This window comes from Anguilla rostrata, chromosome 8 (genome assembly GCF_018555375.3).
Source record: "Anguilla rostrata isolate EN2019 chromosome 8, ASM1855537v3, whole genome shotgun sequence".
NCBI classification, from domain to species: domain Eukaryota; kingdom Metazoa; phylum Chordata; class Actinopteri; order Anguilliformes; family Anguillidae; genus Anguilla; species Anguilla rostrata.
This window is the reverse complement of record NC_057940.1, coordinates 34,954,792-34,973,599: the sequence shown is the minus strand read 5'-3', so window position 1 is coordinate 34,973,599 and position 18,808 is coordinate 34,954,792. Positions and strand designations below refer to the sequence as shown.

Below are 18,808 nucleotides of genomic sequence, written 5' to 3'. Positions count from 1 at the left end.
ATGTCTGCAACAGACAGAGTCTGCGATTGGTGTGTAGACAGGGGCCAAACGGGTCAGCGATGAACTGTGGGGTGGGTATCACATTTAAAGGGGCTTTTTCTTGAGGAAGGGAGGGGAGTGGAGAGCTTAAAAGAGGGAACGTGGGTTCTGTGACAGGCTAATTATGCTCCCCCTTCCCATTACCATGGGAACAAAAGACTGATAAACAAAGAAAATAGAATCACTTGTTTCTTAATTTTGAGTACGTGGCACGAGCCATGAAATTGGAGCAATGAATCACGACTTCAGACGAGCTCTTGTGTCCCGCCCCCCTGCCAGGAACAGTTTCAGGTGTTCCCTGTTACACCACATCCCCCTAACCCTTCGAACCCCCCCCCGACCCCCCACCCTTCCCCCCACACCCCCCATGGTATTGCTGAAATGGATGCTCCCCTGTAACCCTGGTGATATCACTGCAGTAGGTTCATATCAAGACTTGTTAATATCATTTCCCAGCTAGAACTTGAGGCCCACATGGTATTTCTGACTGGACAATTGTCTGATGAGCAGGCCAGTGATGATTATAGCCCCTAGTGCAGCAATTTCTTGAGAAACACCTGCCGTTTTAAACCGACATGAAGCAGAATCATGTTTGGGACGTGCCCAAATGATCAATGAATTGTCTGTGTTTTTTTGACCACTTCATATAATTTTTTTATTATATGCTTTTTAATGGTATTACTTTAACTATTTTTTAAAGATTTAAATTTTTTAAGTTGTAACTTGTACTACAGCAGTTGTACTTTCCCCAGCGTCTCCTTCAGGACTGATACGATCTACCTTGCTCTGCATGATCCGCATTACACGTCCAGCCTTACTGTACGCGATCGGGCCCTTCATATCGCAGTATACCATGGCAAGCGCGTGCCTGGTCGCGTAGCCTAATGTGACAGCCGATTGATATTTCCTAATCGCCGCGGCGATGATCGCATCTGAAAATCTCTCCTCCGGCCGAATACGATCCGGGGCTCTACAAGACCGCGAACGTCTCGCTAATGAGCCTCAGCATGTTTTATCTGATGTGGAAATAAAGACCGTATTCGCCCATCACAAGCAGCAGGTCCGCTCTTTGAAGACCTTTTACTTTTTTGCGCTGTGGTAGGTGCAGACAGATGCAGAGTGCCTTGCCAGGGCATACCACCGTGTGAGGGAGCTGGGAGCGAAAGAGCGATCTCATTTGATTTCCGCCATTAGCGTTCATTAATCTGTACGGTCTTTTCATTCGTTTTGATGCCCCGCCATTAGCGTTCTCCACGCTGAAAAGAAAAATGAACATGGCGAATGTTAATTACGATAATTAACTTGATTTAAGATGAATCATCGCCTGCGATCTAATAGCCAGCCAAAAAGCTACTTAACGGAATATTATGACTTTTTTACATTCCAAAGTGGAAGATAAGTTGGTTGCCTACTCAAGAGCAGCATTGATAGTAAATAAATCCATTTTTATTTCAGTCTCATTTTTCTGCTTAGTTCATGCAGGCTGAGATGTAACTTTTCATGGAAAATGCTAGAAATACAGTGAATGGTGAAGAGTCTGCAGTGGACTGTCAGTACCTTCTTTTCTAATCTCTTTGCTAAGCCTCAGCACTCTGCTGGTAGGAGTTTCCATTGCTCTGGCGTTGTGAGAGAGAGACGCCTGTCGGACACAGCCCAGCCCTGCTGTCTGTGCCAGCTGGGCAGGGGTCAGTCCCTGATGGACAGCGGGCACAACTGCGGGCAAAGCTCACGGTCTTACAGCAACGGCGTGTCCCTATCCATTTCAGTGCTTACATAACATATCAAATATCATATTTTACTGCGTGGTTGCCCCCTCCCGCCCATTCCTCTCTTTAGAATGCAGTCTGCGTTTGAGGTTTTCATCGCCCCCTCCATGCATGTTAAATGACGAACCGGCCTCTTTTATGGTTGTTCCTCATGTTACATGAATGTGCATGTCCTTCTGATGTTTCTGGAGGTGGTTCCACAGATGGTGTCTGTTGTTGCATCACTATGAAACGGGAAGGTCCAAATGCAGTATTTCAAAGCCTAAGGCACAGTAATGCAAATCCTTCCTGCCGGTTTTGTTGTGAATGATTTAGATCAATGCCTCTTCCGTGCTCTGCAAAACTATGCAGCGATTACGTGTTAATAGGAGAAGGCTACAGTATATGTCGGTTTGATATGAACTGCACTGTCAATACTCTCAAAACAAAGGCAATAACAAGTCCTGAAATAGCATCATAGTCAAAAAGGCTAAGACACAGCCCTTCGTACAATGTCTGAGCCATAATGACCTGTGGTAACCCTGGCCCGTAACCAAGCAGTAGCCGAGCACCAAAAAATCATCATTAATAGGGAGGGAAGTAGTGTTTGGGGGTTGAAAATCCTTTTCCTGCGCTAGACTAAATGAGACACTTTGACAACTGCCAAGTTCGGGAATCGCAACAGGGAATTTTAATTTGATCCTGAAGTCCATTAAGTCGGGGCGTTGTAGGAAAGGGAGGGAACAGCCCGAATGAGGTAGAGACAAGTGGAGCGCGCAGATACAGATTAGGCCTCGGAAGATGAGAGTGTAAAAGGGATTTAATGGTCACATGGATTAGAGAAATCCTTGTAACAATGTTAAATAATTACAGCTCCAGCCGAGATCAAAGCGCCATTGATTGAACCCCTCGAGCCTTTAGCGCCGCCGTCTTGGAAAGCAGGGGCTGGTAAACTTGCTCTGAGACCGCACTGACGGCACGAGTCAAATTGGATTGGAAGTGTGAGGACGTGCGACGAGCTCTTCGACGTTTTTTTTTTTTTTTTTTGGCTTTTCGAGGCTTTTGTTGCTGGAAATGTAGTTTGAGATGCATTTGAAAGGTTTGATAACCCCTGTCTTGACATAATCATGAGACGAGCATGTCTGAGGCGCCGCTGATAACTAAGCATTTTAAGAAGACGCGTATGTGTCTGACATTTATTTATGCAAAGCGCAAACTTTGACGAGACCTTGTTTGAAAGTTGTTTATTTTATCAAGGCGCAAACACTTCCATTTTTTTTCCTGTAAGGTTCATGGTAATACTTTCTGGAGGGTTAACGTACTATCAAAGGCACATGCGGTATTAAAAGTATATTAATGCCTAATTAGAATCAGACCGAAAAGGGTAATGTTAAAAAAGGCAAAGACGTGCTTGATTTGCTCCACTTTGGTTAGATATCACAATTATTATTTTCACTGATATCCAGATTTGTAATTACAAGTAATATTTGTTAAAGGTAAGGACAATACAGCTTTCAGCCATTGGCTGTTTATGATCATATTGTGAGTAAAAAGGCACTGGAATAAGACACACTGTGGGTCATTGATATTTCATTTGTGTTCCATCATTTAAAGTGGAGTTGCTTAATAGGGTAGAGCTCTGTGCTGGATAGATGAGTACCACTTTAATTCAGTACCACGAGTCGGAAAATGTCATTAGTATTTCACATTACAATCTACTGTCCAAGTGCCAGTGGACATAGTTATAAACATTCATAAATCAGGATTTTCTTTTTTTTAAAGAAACAAAGACATTGTTGTGCTCGGGCTAAGAAAGTGAGTTCTCATCCAGACTTTGTATCTTGTACAGCGCAGATAAGCCTTATACAGCGGCTCAGACTCAAAGCACTGCGGCCCATGTAAGAACGCCACCCTTCACAGGTGGTGTCTCTCTCCCACCCTGTTTGTTTTACGATGAGAGAGGGATCACGGGGGTGCGATTTGAACTTAACTTGACACCGCCCCCCCCTCCTCCTCCTCCTCCTCCTCTTCAATCATCCTCTCTCTGAGAAATAAAAGAGGAGAACATGTAAGACCAGGGACTGTGCAGACTGTCAGGATCAGAGAGCATTCAGGCCCTCTAATCATGGAGTTTATCCAGTCCTATGCAGCTGTGGAGGACGCAGCCCCACATTATTATGTCGGTATTTTTCGGTTGCAAATAAGGGGAACAGACGTGGTACCAGCATCCTTATTTCACTCAGAGACCGGCCAACGGATTGATTGACTGAGCTGCTGCCCTCAAAGCAACGGCATTAACCACTGCTAGCCAGTGTAAAGCCTGCCACAAAAGGAAGTCACAAAAGCAGTAGCAGCCCCGAAGAGTGCTTGTTTGGGCTCTTGTTTTACTCACTTGTAGCGGGGGGTGGGGGGGGGGGGTTGTGGGAGGAAGAGAAGGAGGGAGGGAGGGAGTCTTGCTGTCAGCTGAATTAAAATACCAAATAATAACAATGATCACGATAAAAGGCTAATCTGGAGAGAGAGAAAAAAACTCCCGGCGTGTTCCTCCCTGATTGTGCGAGTGTTGCGGTATTCAATTATACTGTTTTCATTGGCATATTAATCATCTTTTCAACAAACAAGCCGGCGTTAATTAAAGCGGTGTGTGGATAAAGACGTGTCGCCGGATCATCACTCCGTTTATCGCCCCGCGCAGCCCCGCGGTTCACTGCATTCTCCGCTGTGCGATGAATTTCAATGTTCTTCTTCATCTTTTTTTTTCTATTTCCTTTATGTTATTTATGTTTGTTTGTGTGTGCGTGTTTGTATGTTTGGGGGGGGGGGGTTGGGGAAAGGATGGTTGTGGGCAGTGTATTTATGCCTTTTAAACATCCCCAACATTCCATTCTGTTTTAAAAGACCAAAAACCAGTGTCAAAAATGAGCCATTGTTCTATTACTTGCTCACTTGCATTTTCATTTAACATTCTTTATTTGCAGATTTTTTAACTAAACGACAACCTATTTTATGATACAACTTTTTCTTTTTTTCCATATTTTTCAATGTGCTTTTGAAAAATATGAAAACTATTTTTCACAGTTTCTTAAAGAGTGAAACTGAATCTTACTGCAGTGTAGCTCACTGCTTTCCCTGGTACTCACCCAAACAGAAAACCTAATAAAGCCTATGGGTAACAGCAGCAAAAAAGGACATTGTATATATCTCAATCTTCAGGAGGAAGCCATACGCACTTGTAGATGTGGTTGCTTGTCTTTGTTCTTTCAGTGGGATACAGTGGCAGCCACTCACACTGTGTGTAAACTTGGGGGCCACTCCTGCGCTAACTCAAATACAGGATCTCTGTGGTCTAAAGCACTTGACTGCACTGTGACCAATGAGAATCCCCAGCTCGGCCGTTGAGGCATTCACTTGAATGTAAATGCACTCAAACAGACTGCCGCACCGCAAGGAGGTTCACTCTTGAGGAAGAGAGTAAGAGAATGTCAAAAAACCCACCGCGTGACCATGCCAGAGAGAAATCAGAACATTTTTTTTTTCTCCCAGTGCAGAGATGGGCCCGTTTCCAAACCCTAGTGCCCTATCAGACAATTTAAAGTAAATCAAGCATGAAATGGAGCAGAGGAGCCGGGAGATAAGGCCCCTTTAAGTCGTTTACAGATTAGGGCTGAGGGCGAGGTGCATCTGGTCACTCGCAGTGAAGGAGCCTGGCTGTCTCGTTTCACAATGGTTGCGTGTGTGTACGGGACTGCTTTCCTCTGTCAGCCTGGGAAAGCCAAGGGGATAGGGGGGATGAGGAGGTGCCAGTGAGTCGCCAAAGCTCAAGACGCTCCCCTTTTTCCCACCTGAACGCTGAAGCTCATATCACCCTCCTAACACACACACACACACACACACAAATACACACATTTTGAGCTGAAATGTTCAACCTCACACCCCAATCCCCCAGTGCTAGCCTTATGAGGAATTTCGCTGAACACCTCTGAACACATTCGCTGATGGTCACACAGAGCCAACCTCAAACGATCACTCACAAAGGTTGGTGGGATCACACAAGAGACTGCGACTTCTTGGCTCAAATGACCAAAAAAGTAAAATGATGATGCTGTTTCATTTCACAATGATGGTATTTCATTTTTCATTGTTCGTAGTACATTGAGAATTCCCCAGCCACAAAAATGTAACACACGTTCTTAATTTGCATTTCTGTTCATCTACATTTAAAGGGACACACACAAATTCTCACTATGGGCCTGAGGAACATGTCCAACCTGGGTGCAGGACTGCAGAGCATTGTGTGTCCTGAGGGAGAGATGGCTGGTCACTTGTCATATAGACCCAACCTTGACCTTCCCAGCTGGAGACCACAGTTTATCTACAGTGTCATTATGTCTGCAGACATTGCAAAAATATTCAAAAATATTCCTGAGACAGCATGATGTGACCAAGTTCATGATTTCTATCAAAAAAGAAATAAGAAAGCTAATCCATTATATCTGTCGACTGTCTTACTGCTTGGGCTAAAAGTAACTCACAGTCTCCCAGAAAATCTCCATCAGTGATTTAGCCCCTTGATGCTCGGTAAATCTATAAAAGGGGCCTGAAATCTGCTATGGTAGCCACATCTACTGAGCTTTACAATAAAGCAACTGAAAATACATTTTACAACAAAATGGCCTGCAGCCATACCACTTTGTAGCCTTCTGTTGATGCACGAATAGTTGGCCTTGGCTTGGTTAGAACTTGGATGAAGAAAATGGGAAAACTTGGTTCAGCTGGAGGTGGTGATGGTGGACCAGTTGTGGTTTTCCCTCTGGATTAAGACCGAAACAGTGTACTAGCATCCTGATGGAGGCCGTGTTATTTAGAAGACTATGTCTTCCAGGTGAAATGTTAAATCAAGGGTTTCAATCTCATTAAAAGTCTACGAGGCAGGTTAACAGAGCAGTCAAGTGGATACCTCAGTGCTATGGTCAAATTGTCAGTTCAATTAGCAAGATAAATCGAGATTGGTGAACTTTCTGTTGCAGAATTACTGGTGCAATCTTTTCAGATCCATTAAAGATGTTTTAAAAATTATATTCACTATGATGATGAGGATGAGGACGGTAATGATGATGATGATGATGATCAATATATATCAAGAAGTTGATATCTATTTGACAACCTCAGTGAATACTTTGCTGTATGTGCCTGAGCGTGCATGTTTGAGATGTATTACTGTAGCTATAATTTCCACACTGCAATGTTATTGTTGATGATGATGGTGGTGGTGAAGATGATGATGACAATGATGATGTTGATTATGATCATTACTATTATTTCTCCTGAATATGGCCAGTGAAAAGAAGGCATTAGTCCACACTCAGTGGCGGGAAGCCTTTCTCTGCAAATTTCTTCTCACTAAGAAGCTTTGAGTGTGGTGGAGGGCTTTCATCTGTGTTTTAACTGTAGTTCTCAGTGAGAGATAACGCTATGAGTCTGGGTTATAAATGATGCTTTCTGTTCTCTCAGCATGATAACAGCAGTTTGAGGAGGAGGGGAAAAGTTCATCGCTGTCTTATCAAAGCACAGTGACGTTTCAACCTAAGCTTTAAAAGCTGAAGCACCATAGTAGAGCTTTGCCATACAGAGTTTTGATGTGTAACTCATACAATGTTTTAATTTAGACACGTAACCAGCTTTGTCAATTGCAGTGATTTTCATAGAACAGTGGGACATATGAATTATTTGGAATATATTTAAATATTTTTGACCCATGATAAGGGTCTTGAAATATTGATGATAATGCTACAAATAACTATATTTGTATTTAATATCTGCTAATTGAGTTTACAGCCATAATGTTATGTGAGATGATTAAGATGGCAGACATTTTAAATAATTATTTGTGTGTTCACACTGGTATATTAAAGAACATCACAACTAAGCAAAAAGTTTCAGTTTATAGTTTATAGAGATGCTTGGCCTGAACATGGTATCACATGAGGAGGATCTTATTGTGTATGTTTAAGCTCAAGCTTGCATTTCTCACACATTGGTTTTCTGCTTGGACCAGATACATTCTCCCATGACGACAGCTCCTGTGTGCAGTGCCTGGTTAACCGTATCCCAATCCCATTAAAATGGACGTTGACTAGATGTACCAAACCCTGCAATCTTGTTTATCTGCTAGTGAACGCCTACACTACCTCATAATGGGTTGCCTCATAGATTATTTGGAGTGGTTGCATATTAAGGTGTTAAAATATTCATTTGTAAGATGGCAAAAGCTGAATGATGGCTGCTTGAACATACAGAGAATAAGGGAGTGGTGGGATTTAAGAAATCCTTTTGCTTTGTCTCGACGGTATACTTTGGAGTAGGTTTGGAGTGATGGTTGAGGAAAGCAGGTAAAACTTCACGTTTCAGACAAAGTAAGGTATCATATTCCAGACAAAGTAGGCAAGATGTGATTCATTAGGTTCAGTCATGTCTGAAGTATCAAAAATGGACTCTTGGTCTGCGCCACTGCATCACCATTTTTACCAAGTTTTCTTCTAAATCGGCTCAGACACGGAGAGGCCCTGTTAAATGCGGACGCCTCCCTCCAGTGAATTTGTGATGGCAGGGGTAAATTTATGAAAGGCTTTTTCGTTAGTTCAGCTTGAGGTCAGACTTGTTTTTACTGGGACCCTATGATAGAGAATAATTTTGCTCGGTCTTTTCCCCTGAGGCTATTTGCAAGGAGCCCTGGTGGGAAACAGTTGGGAAATGAAGAATAGCAAGTCATGCGGTCATGTGGAATGCTATTCGATAAGCTCCCTAAGAAAACACATGCGTGACTCTCTCCCTCCGCTGCAGAATCTGCATATCTGCACTGCAGAGGCTCGGGGAAGCTCCGCCGCTGCATTGGGCATGCGTTCTGTTTCAGTGGATGGTAGCTGAGGCTGTGCTTGGCTGCAGTACCAGGTGCTAGAGCACGGAGCTTAAGCAATTAAAGGAAGGGGGGGGAGGGGGGGGGGAATAACTCTGCATCAGTAAGCGCCGACAGCTGTCGTAAACGATCGCGGTTTTGCCGCTCTTGAGGGTACGCAGCAAGGAGCCCTAAAAAACATACAATGTCACTGGACTGCTAAATCCTTCCAAAAATGTGAAGACCCTGTCAGACATTAAGCCGTTTCTCAGGTTCCCACATGAGATTGCCGGGATGATCAGTCGAAAAACAGCCGATCAAAAAGGCTGATGATTGGACACCCGAGCAAGCTTAAAAGGGAGAGCAGCTCCAGGTTTTGGGGTCGGGGGCTAATGTCAAGCAGGTCAGGTGGGTTTCAAACCCAGGCCCATTTGAGGCGGGCTGCCATAGGCCTTTGAAAGACAGGGGGAATGAAAGCAGAAAGGGGAGAGGCAGGGAGAGGCAGAGCTTACCGAGGCTGCTGTCAGGGGCCGGGAGAGATGCCACAGGCTTTAGTCAGCAGAGCAGGAAGTGTGAAGCAGCCAAGAAGGGAGGAAGCCTGCAGGAATAATTCATTTTTAAATCGCAATTACTGCAAGGTGAACCAGAGGAAATAACCAATCCTGTGTGTTTAAAAATCTGTAGAAATTTTCTTTAGCTATTTCATAATGTCTGGTTAAAATGTTTAGTGTTTTGTGTCAACAGATGTATTCTCATTTTTTCTGATGACATATTGACATGCACACAACCACATGCACAAACACACCCATACATGCACAAATATACACACACACAAACAAAAACACACGCACATGCACATGCACACTCATATGCACAAATATTCGCTCACACACACACAAACACACATTCACTTTGGTGCTTCACAGGGTTATTTCTTGGGTCCTTTGGTTTATCATTTCCTTCCTGCCTCAAAGGGTTCATCGTCTGCAGATTAGTCTGTAAGATTCTCCCATTCTTCCTGTCTTGGATCCTATTTGCTGGCTTAAGCGGCAACTATGGAAAAGAGCAGCATGCTGGGATGCATGGGCCTGTGGGAGGATGTCTGAGAGGACACAAAGAAAGGGCAGTGAGGTCACCACACACCTCATTCCCACAACCCCCCCCCTTATTTTTCTCAAAACTTCCTCACCGAAGAAGTTGTCCCAAAGTGTCGGGCAGAGCGACACAGAAACTTAAGTTCCAATTGGTTCCGGACGAGTAGCCTTATCAGAGGAGAAACAGAATGCATCTGGCTGTGTCTGTACTCTGAGTGATTTGTCTCTGATGCTTACATACCAGCTGTGGTTGAACGCTTAATTACTTGGTTTTAATGAGCTTATCCACCTTCCTGCCACGGCACACCAAGGACCTCGCCGCACTTCCGAGGCCGAGAGGCAGAAATGTTTAGAACCCGCCGCATCCCTAATGCTCGGAGAGAGATGCTCGTTTGCCCATCCCGGCTTGCTGGCGAAAGAATAAAATCTGCACATTTGTGTTTGCCCCAAACAGTAGAGCTGCTTTCAGGAAAACAAAAGAGATGGCTGCCAGTCAGTAAATCCGTCAGGATTGTAAATGATCAAAAACATTCACAAATGAAGTATTTACCAGCAGCAGCTCCTTCTGATTCCGGGAAACGCATGGCGCAGTGCTTAGGTTATGATCGTCTATACGATGTTTGATTAGTGGGATCAGTGTTACTACCCGTTTGATTAGTATTTTGTTTTGCGGATTATGTTCTGTTGAGAGTCGGGAAACAATAGTATGCCACAAGGGTAGATTTATCACAGACTACATTTGTGGCCACTAATGGTAGAGGATTAGCCCTGGAAAGCACAATCATATTGTGACTGCCATATTTAGCAATAGTAATCGCACAGACATTCACAAACAACCTTTAAACAAATGTACTCACTTTCAATGATACATAGCTCTAAATGCATATAGTCTGGCAGAAAGAAAATCCCTACTCAACGACAGTCTATTTTTATCTGAAAAAAACAGGGCCCAGTTAAATGAAATAATTTAGGAAACATTGGATAGCATTGCTTTGTAATAGAGCTTGTTTAATTTGTGTGAGTTAAGATAGCCAATATTGTTTGTTGTAACTTGGTCTCATTTTGATATAAATACTTTTAACAGTAGGCCTAGATTTAGCAGGTTTTAATAAATTACATACAGACAGTGCTTTGTATGCATGAGTAGTGTGGCATTTTGTATGTTGAAAACATATATTGTTGAGATATCATTTCTTTTTGTACTGTGTTTGTTATGAGTAAATGATGATAATAATGCATATACCTTTATGAACCATAAGATAATTAAATCTAGAGAGTCATGCATACGCATGCATACATGCAAACTCACATACATTGTAGCTCAAAGAATGGATTTGGTCATTTTTCCTTTACCATGAATTACAAATAAATGAAAGTGACTTTGATTGTCACATTGTATTTTAAATGGATTGTTTTTAATGGGTTACTGTATAAATGATAGATCTACTAATTGTTTGTAAGTCGACAGATGATCTATAGGCCTAGCAACATTTCGGTCAATGGTCATTTTGACCGTTGTAACTTTCAGAAAATCAATAAATCATGAAATGCATATGGCTCCCCCTTTGTGACTTTTCCTAAACACATGTATTGAACGTTCTGATATGATTTGAAAATCAATATTGCCTAAGGAAAAAAGTTATAAACCCTTACTTACTTAAATGGCCATGAACGGTCAAATTGACCATCATTTATCTTGCCTGTTTGCCTTGAGAACTTTGATTGCCACGTGTAACAAATTGACTCCAATAGTACCCACCTGCAGGACCACAGAACAAGCCCATGGCTGGGCAATGCCTGAAATAGGAGTTACCGGTTTTAGGACTTCCATTGTAATCATGAGTTGTGAATTGGCTTGGTTAGCGAAACCCAGTAGCAGTATGGTCTACATACCAGACCACATAGCAACACAGATTTTGAAAGTTCATTTCAGTACCCTTTTCATCGCTAACTTTATGCTCGCTCTGTGCCATTAGTAAGCTAGCTGATGTTAAACTCCCCAGTATTACCCCCTGAAATTTGCATTTTTCTTCTTGGCGGCTAATCTCAATGTTACATGTGGCAAGTGAAACTGCTAGCAGCTAGCTGGCTTTCTGTAGTTAAGTTTTAACTATAGTTAATGTCACTGGCTAGCTGGCTTGTTCAGTATTTTTAGTTTTTATAAGTTAGCAGAATAGAAGGTAGCTAGCTAGTGTTCTGTTGTAATGACACATCCAAATGAATAGCTAGGTAGCTACTAGTTAAGCAGGCAGCTAGTTAGCCATCCAGCCAATGTTTGTGGTTTCATTGACGCCCTATGCCAGTGCTGGCTAACTAGCTACACTTCAGTAATGTTGGTTTCATTTTTCATTTTAACTGAACTGAGTTTTGCTAGCTAGCTAGCCATGCATCTGGTTTAATGAAGCTATTTAGCTGGTTGCCAGCCAGTTGTGTGAATGAAACAAACATAGCAATGTAGCTGGCTACACCATGTTTTTGTTAACAGTAGTCTAATGGTTACAAATTCAGTCCAAGGCTTTATGGCCTATCATTATGTGGGGTTTGCATGTGAAAAAATAGAGAATGCATTTAAGTGAAATATAAGTGAGCTATTTGTATAATTAATATAATATAGTTAATATAATATTTATATAAATTATCTATGTAATTTATATAAAATAGTATGTGGACAATTATTATTTAGTAAGCAAGCTAGCTTCCATACAAAACCAAGATGACAACCACAGATTTCTGCAACATCCTTTTACCTGCGTGTCCGAGTGTCCTGCAATTGGCTACTTTGATTTTATTATTTTGATCAAGTGTTGATTTTGGTAGATCACAGCTGAATCTCCAATGGGGGGAATTATTGACTGTGGGACTGGAACACTTGTAATGATGTAATCAGCAGGAAAAAGAAAAAGAAGGAAAAAACGCAAAATAACCCTAGTTTGGAGCTATACTGTGTGGATGTGTGAAGTTGTTAGTGAATTCTGTTTCTTGACATGAGGTCAGAAGGTACAAAAGTTAATATTCATAAGGGCAGAGAGTCTGTGGGCATTGTGGTTATTTGTGTAGGAAACACTGAGAAGTGCCAAACTATCTGTGCTGTATAGGTAGGGGGCATGCCTCCCCACCAAGCCATAACTTGGCGGGATGGCATACTTGCCATCCCAATAATGTAATGTTGATATGAAATATGAAATGATACGCATAGAGCTAAAGCTGTGCTACGCAATGTTTTTGTCCTCCTGATATCAGAAAACACTTGAACAATGAGAAAAAGAACAATAACTGTTACATTATGTTTGATTCATTTATCATCTGTTCAGTGTAGGAGAACATAAGTGTATTCACCTGATGCATGAGTAATGGTGCTTGGCTAACAACATTCCCGCATCAGTGAGTATATAGGTAACATCACTAAAGCACTAACACAAATTAACTGTGCTAAGCAACAACAATACAAATTCTGAACACATACAGATTGCAGCCATAACAAGCATTAAGACGAAAAACCTAAAACCATAAAAATACCGAAGTTGAACTGGTACAATAGGTAAAGGTGTTACGGGGTATGCATCGGAGGGGGAATCAAGATGTTGTCTGAAGAGGTGGGTCTTTAGTCTGAGTTTGAAGATGAGATGATTCTGCTGTCCCGACCAACATGGAAAGTTTGTACTGGGAGGAGCAACGACAGCGGGAGGGGATCGCCAGTCGGTCAGCGAAGCAGTGATCTCAAAGGGGTATAGGGAACGAAGTCGGATAAAGTAGATGTAAGGTGAAGCTGCTCTGTAGCCAGTAAGGTTATAAACCTGACAGCAGTAACAGGCAGCCAATGAAGTGAGATGAGGAGGGGTGTGATAGGAGCAGTTTCCTTCAACATTCCAAACATGTAAAGATCAGCAGAATCATTGAAGAGCTGCAGGGCATTGTATGAGAGTGAAGGGTTTGAGGGTGCTTACACATGAGGTGCGGTGATTTCTCGCTTATTACCTTCTGATACGTATGAGAAATTTGTTTGGTTTCGCATTAGTAAGACTCTGTTTTACTGTCATTGAGCTACATGATGTAATTTTTATTTTGAACCACAGTTGAAAATACTGGACTGCCAAAATCCCTAAACAATGGCATCATCCTGAAATCATGCTTTGATCCTGCTCCTTTTGTACGTGGGCCGTGGGTCACGTTAAAATCCTTTTTGACAAAGTTAAATGCTAAATGTCAGCAGCAAGAAGTTCTTTCATTGCAATTACAAATATCAATGCACGTGTAATCACTGAATTAGAATAAAATACTCCAGTATACTTGACAATAACTAAGTGCTAATAAGTCACGTTCAAGATCCCATGGTAATGTTATACTGGAAAAACACAGATTTACAAAACACAGTCGTGTTCCATTGTTAAAATATTGAGGTCTTTGTAGATCTGTGTTTTTCCAGTATGATGTTACCATGGGATCTTTAACGCGACTCATCCTCTATAGTACTCTATTGTACTCCGTACCTAAAATATCTGTCTGCTATGGAATTTTATTGCTAGCCCATCTCTGGTGAGGTTTATAATTCTAATGTCTCTGATGTACATTGCTGTCACATTACCCGGTGTGCATGCTCTGAGCACAAACAGGACGGGCGCTCCGTTAGTTAGGCTGGTCCCCTTGGTTTTCAATACACTGATGTGAAGTCCAACCCCTAAATAAGGCAGATAATTTAATTATGCCTGTCTTCTCCTTATTTTCATCCATTTTACATGTGTGACTTCTTTTGCAGCCAGTGCTCTTGTTTGTAGCTTGCCAGGCTTTTTAATTAATTGCCAAAAAACTGTCAGTTCTCAGATGAAAACACCGTTGACAACCGAGTGGTAATAAAAAATGATGGGAAAACATGTACCGGTCTGAAACACTAGCTATAGACTCTCCCCATGGAGAGCCACCCCTATACCAGGGGTGCCCGATACATCAATCATGATCGACCAGTTGATTGCAGAGGCCATGCTGGTAGATTGCGTGTCATTTTTTAAAATGCAACAGTTAAGACTCTTAATTCTTCACATTATCTTTCACGTTATGAACTTTCACATTCTTATCCCTCTTCCCTACAGATTCTGCCTGACAGGCAGGTACACTTGATTGACATGATATGTGGCCAGTCTGCTGCCATTGAGAACTTTGTTACATTAATCATGCCCATTCATGATATAGACATGATTGTGCGCTCACACTTTCATGGTATAGTCACGTAAATGTCCAATACTAGTAACATAATAACTTTGCCAGAGCATTTTATATGGGGCAGGGCAGTCTTGGTGGTGACACAATAAATCTGGCCCATTTTTATGCAGGAAATTTCACTTTCAATATCCCTCCTCCGGTCAACCCTATATGAACCAATATCTCCAATATACTGGTTGGTAGATCACGTTGTACTGGCCATTGGAAAAGTAGACTGCACACAAAAAAATTGTGGGTACCCCTGCCCTATACAACCAAACTCCAGTTGGATCCTGTTTCCAGTCTGGGGCCTAGAAAATTAACCTATGTCAGGTACTTTATACTGCACCCTGAGAGGGGAAAAAAGATGGAAGTTGACACTTCGAAATAGGCGTTTCACGTAGTCAGTTCTGAAATTCATAAGCGAAAGGAGAATCTTCAACATGTTTTGATGCCTTTATTGTATGTTTTCAATTGTTATTATTATTATTAATATTGCCGTATTAAGAAATAGACCAAGATGAATAGTTTGAGAAATGTCTGCACAAGAATATGCACTATTATGACATATTTTATGATGTATGTGATATATTATTCATATATGTTACTGGTCATCACTGCTTATAGTAAGCCTTTTTAACATTATATTTGCTAACATTTATTTCTGTTCAGTAACCACAAATGTATTTTTATCATTTTTAGTGTATAATGCAATTATAAATGCTTTATTAAGAATTGATAACAATAACACATATTAAATTGATGTCAATAAGGCAATGTTTCTTAGAACAGAATTTTTCTTGATGCTGTTTAATGTGTCCCGGTGTTTGATTCGCTGTGTTTTAGGGGAGCTGGAGGTGATCCAGAGAGACGGAGAGCGGCGGATTCACAGTCGACAGCAGCTGCCCGTGGGCATGACATGGGGGCCCTTTGAGGGGAAGATCGTTATGAACAGGGGCGATAGTCTTTGTCTGGTAGGTCACCACATCTTCCCTTGTTGTGGAATTCATTGTACTTTGCCCTGTTGCTGTTGTGGTGTCTGCATTTTGTACAAACCAAACTTTGATGCAGACCCTCTACTGTAAGTGTGCTTTTTTAACATCCTGAAAAACGTATTGATTTAAATGAGCAAGTTTCACAAATAATTACAAGTGATGGACGGGGGACGTCAAAATCAAAATGTTATTTGAGTTACCTCGGCAAAGTGGTACGATTTTGTTTTGTGTTCAACCTGAAACAAGGTTAAATGCTGCATTTCCAAAACATATTACCAATGATAAAGGGGACACCAGGAAGAGAAAGCCTGTTTGAGTTATAACAGAGATGGAGACAAAGAGTGTGCGTGTGCCTGTGTGTGTGCTAGTGTGTGAGTGTGTTAATGTGTGTGTGTGTGTGTGTGTCTGAGAGAGAGAGAGAGAGAGAGAGAGATGCCTTCTGATGCATGTCAGGCCCATCTATATCTCTCTACAGGGTCAGTGAGTGTAGTAAAGCATTTGAAGAAGATTTAAACCTTTAATGCTTCACGGGTCTGCACTTTTCCCAGGAGGGAATACAGTCGTTCTTATGAATTATGACCTCCTTAAGCTATTCAATCTAGATATTATGCTTTCCTTTGCCTTTAAACTCTGTAAATACATAGAGCTGCCTGAATTGCACATACTGGAGCTCTTAAGCTCAGAATTCCGAATGTGATAAATAATGACCCTTTGTGTTGCGCGATGTCTCTATCCTGATATATCGTAAATGGCTTATTGTCTGTGCTTTCATGAAGCTTAGATTAATAAGATTTGTGCAAGTTATTTAATAAATCCAAAAACATATCATGGGGACAACTAAGAGAGGGAATTTGAACTTTAATAATAAGTCATTATTCCAAATTTTCAGGTGCACTTATAATAAATTGATACAGATGTGAGATGTGAGGGCTACTGTGGGCTGTAATGAGGAACTATATATCAGGAGTGGAACCATGGATGTAGGCTGATGAGCAGAGCTGTGGCTGAGAAATCAGTCGTCTGGGATCATACTGCGGTAGTTTGGGTCCAGTTAGAAACACAGGTACGCCAGGCTGCTGGTGGATGTGTTGCAATAAAATGACACTGTAGCCCAGGCAGGGAGACTCAGTGCTGGAAATTTAAGAATCTCCATAGTTATAGCACCTCCACAGTGCACTAACTTCAACTCCAGTTTTTTTTGTCAGTGGTAGTATAACTTGGTGACATAGCTAGTATCGCTTGGGGACATAATTCTTGGCGCCACATACCCGTAGGTTTGTGGGGGGAAAAAAACTGCTGTTCCAACTTCTGGCTTTCTGCTGTTGCTACTTCAAAATGAGCAACTTTCCCCCCAAATGATAATAAAGCAAGACATTCACAGCAAGTCATCTTTCAACAGTTTTCCCTTTGAGTGATGGACCTGCCACGGTACTGACAACCCCAACAGGCCAACCGGGCCATTAGATTCCAATTACACAATGTCCATTCCCTGCTCATTCGCTGCATCATCTCCAAATTAATGTAAGTTTGTGTTGACACCTAGACATGCAAGCATGGCTAAATTATCACTCTGGCTTGTTGAAATTCAATAGCAGGTACCTTTAAAACTGTTCTTTTCCAAAGCATAGCCTCATAGAAGCGGATGGCTCATATATTTTTTTGTAATTTGATTTTTTCTAAGTTTAAGCTGTCATTATTTTGTGCTTCCACAGTTATATTTTCAGCAGTGGGAAGGAACTACAGTAATTTTGGTTTAAGAAGAGTGGTATTGCTCTGTCTGCCATCTACAGTATGCTTTTGTGCTGGAAGTCTTGTGAAAATACAGTTGGTATTAATCCCCAGTTAGAACTCATCACATGAATGTGAATTATTTTTTTTGAAATATATTGGTCAGCATGTTCGCCATTTCTGTCACACAGTACACAATGGGTGCACATTTAGAGCACAGAGTGGTGCACCTGCCTGTGCCTCTTAGTGTGGCTCCAGGAAATCCCTACTGCGGGGCTGATGCCACGCCATCTTTCCATGGCTTTCTTTGTTTGCATTTCAATTCCAATTCCCTCCATTTCCATATTTTTCAGCAATGTGAGGAGATTATTAAAGCACAGATGCCTAAGTGGCCATCAACACTCATCTAATGCTAACGGCTCTGTCCTTTCACACAAATATGAATAGGGTGTTTAAAAATTCATAGGCAACTGTTTGAGCTTTTATTGCATGCATTACTTTTTCTGCATTTTCTAAAATCAATTTCTGGAACTATTGTACCGCATTCATTTTTTTATACATCTTGCGAGTCATCCTTCAAATATGCATCAAAAGGTAATTTATTTGTGAAATGTCATTTATTTAATTGTAGAAATATGTTTATTTAAGCAGAAGGCAAGCTAAAGAACATTGTTGTATTTTAAATGTTATATTTGGTAATTAAACTGCTCTAAAATACATGAATGAAAAATGCAGATTTAAATTAGTTAAATCATGAGCCATATCAGTCTGCCTATTATTTAGACTTCTCATCTGCATCACTGTGATTGTCTTCATTTGGCATCTAATAAACCTCTCTCTCTCTCCTTCTCTTCTCCCTCTCTCTCTCCCTCTCTCACTCACACACACACACACACACAGACATGGACACACATGACTGTACTGTACATGTGCATCCACAAACACACAGATAAGCACACACACAGATATACTATCCTGTCAGCATATTTAGTACTAACTTCCTCAACTCAAATAAAACTGGAAGTACTGTATATATATACCCTTTCTCATGGTCACTGCATTAAAGGTGCGGTTGGTAACTTTTTTAAAGAAAGATATCGGGGAACGGTAGCAATCATAGAA

General features: G+C 41.5%; 1 protein-coding gene across 2 annotated transcripts in view; it reads left to right on the top strand.

The window, feature by feature from the left end:
• LOC135261518 (zinc finger protein ZFPM2-like) overlaps positions 1-18,808 on the top strand; it is an 84,975-nt gene that overhangs the window by 25,654 nt on the left and 40,513 nt on the right. For both annotated transcript variants that reach the window (XM_064347882.1, XM_064347881.1), the window contains one exon: positions 15,810-15,937. In XM_064347882.1, coding sequence (XP_064203952.1) covers positions 15,810-15,937 — 128 coding nt within the window. The remainder of the gene's footprint in view (positions 1-15,809; positions 15,938-18,808) is intronic.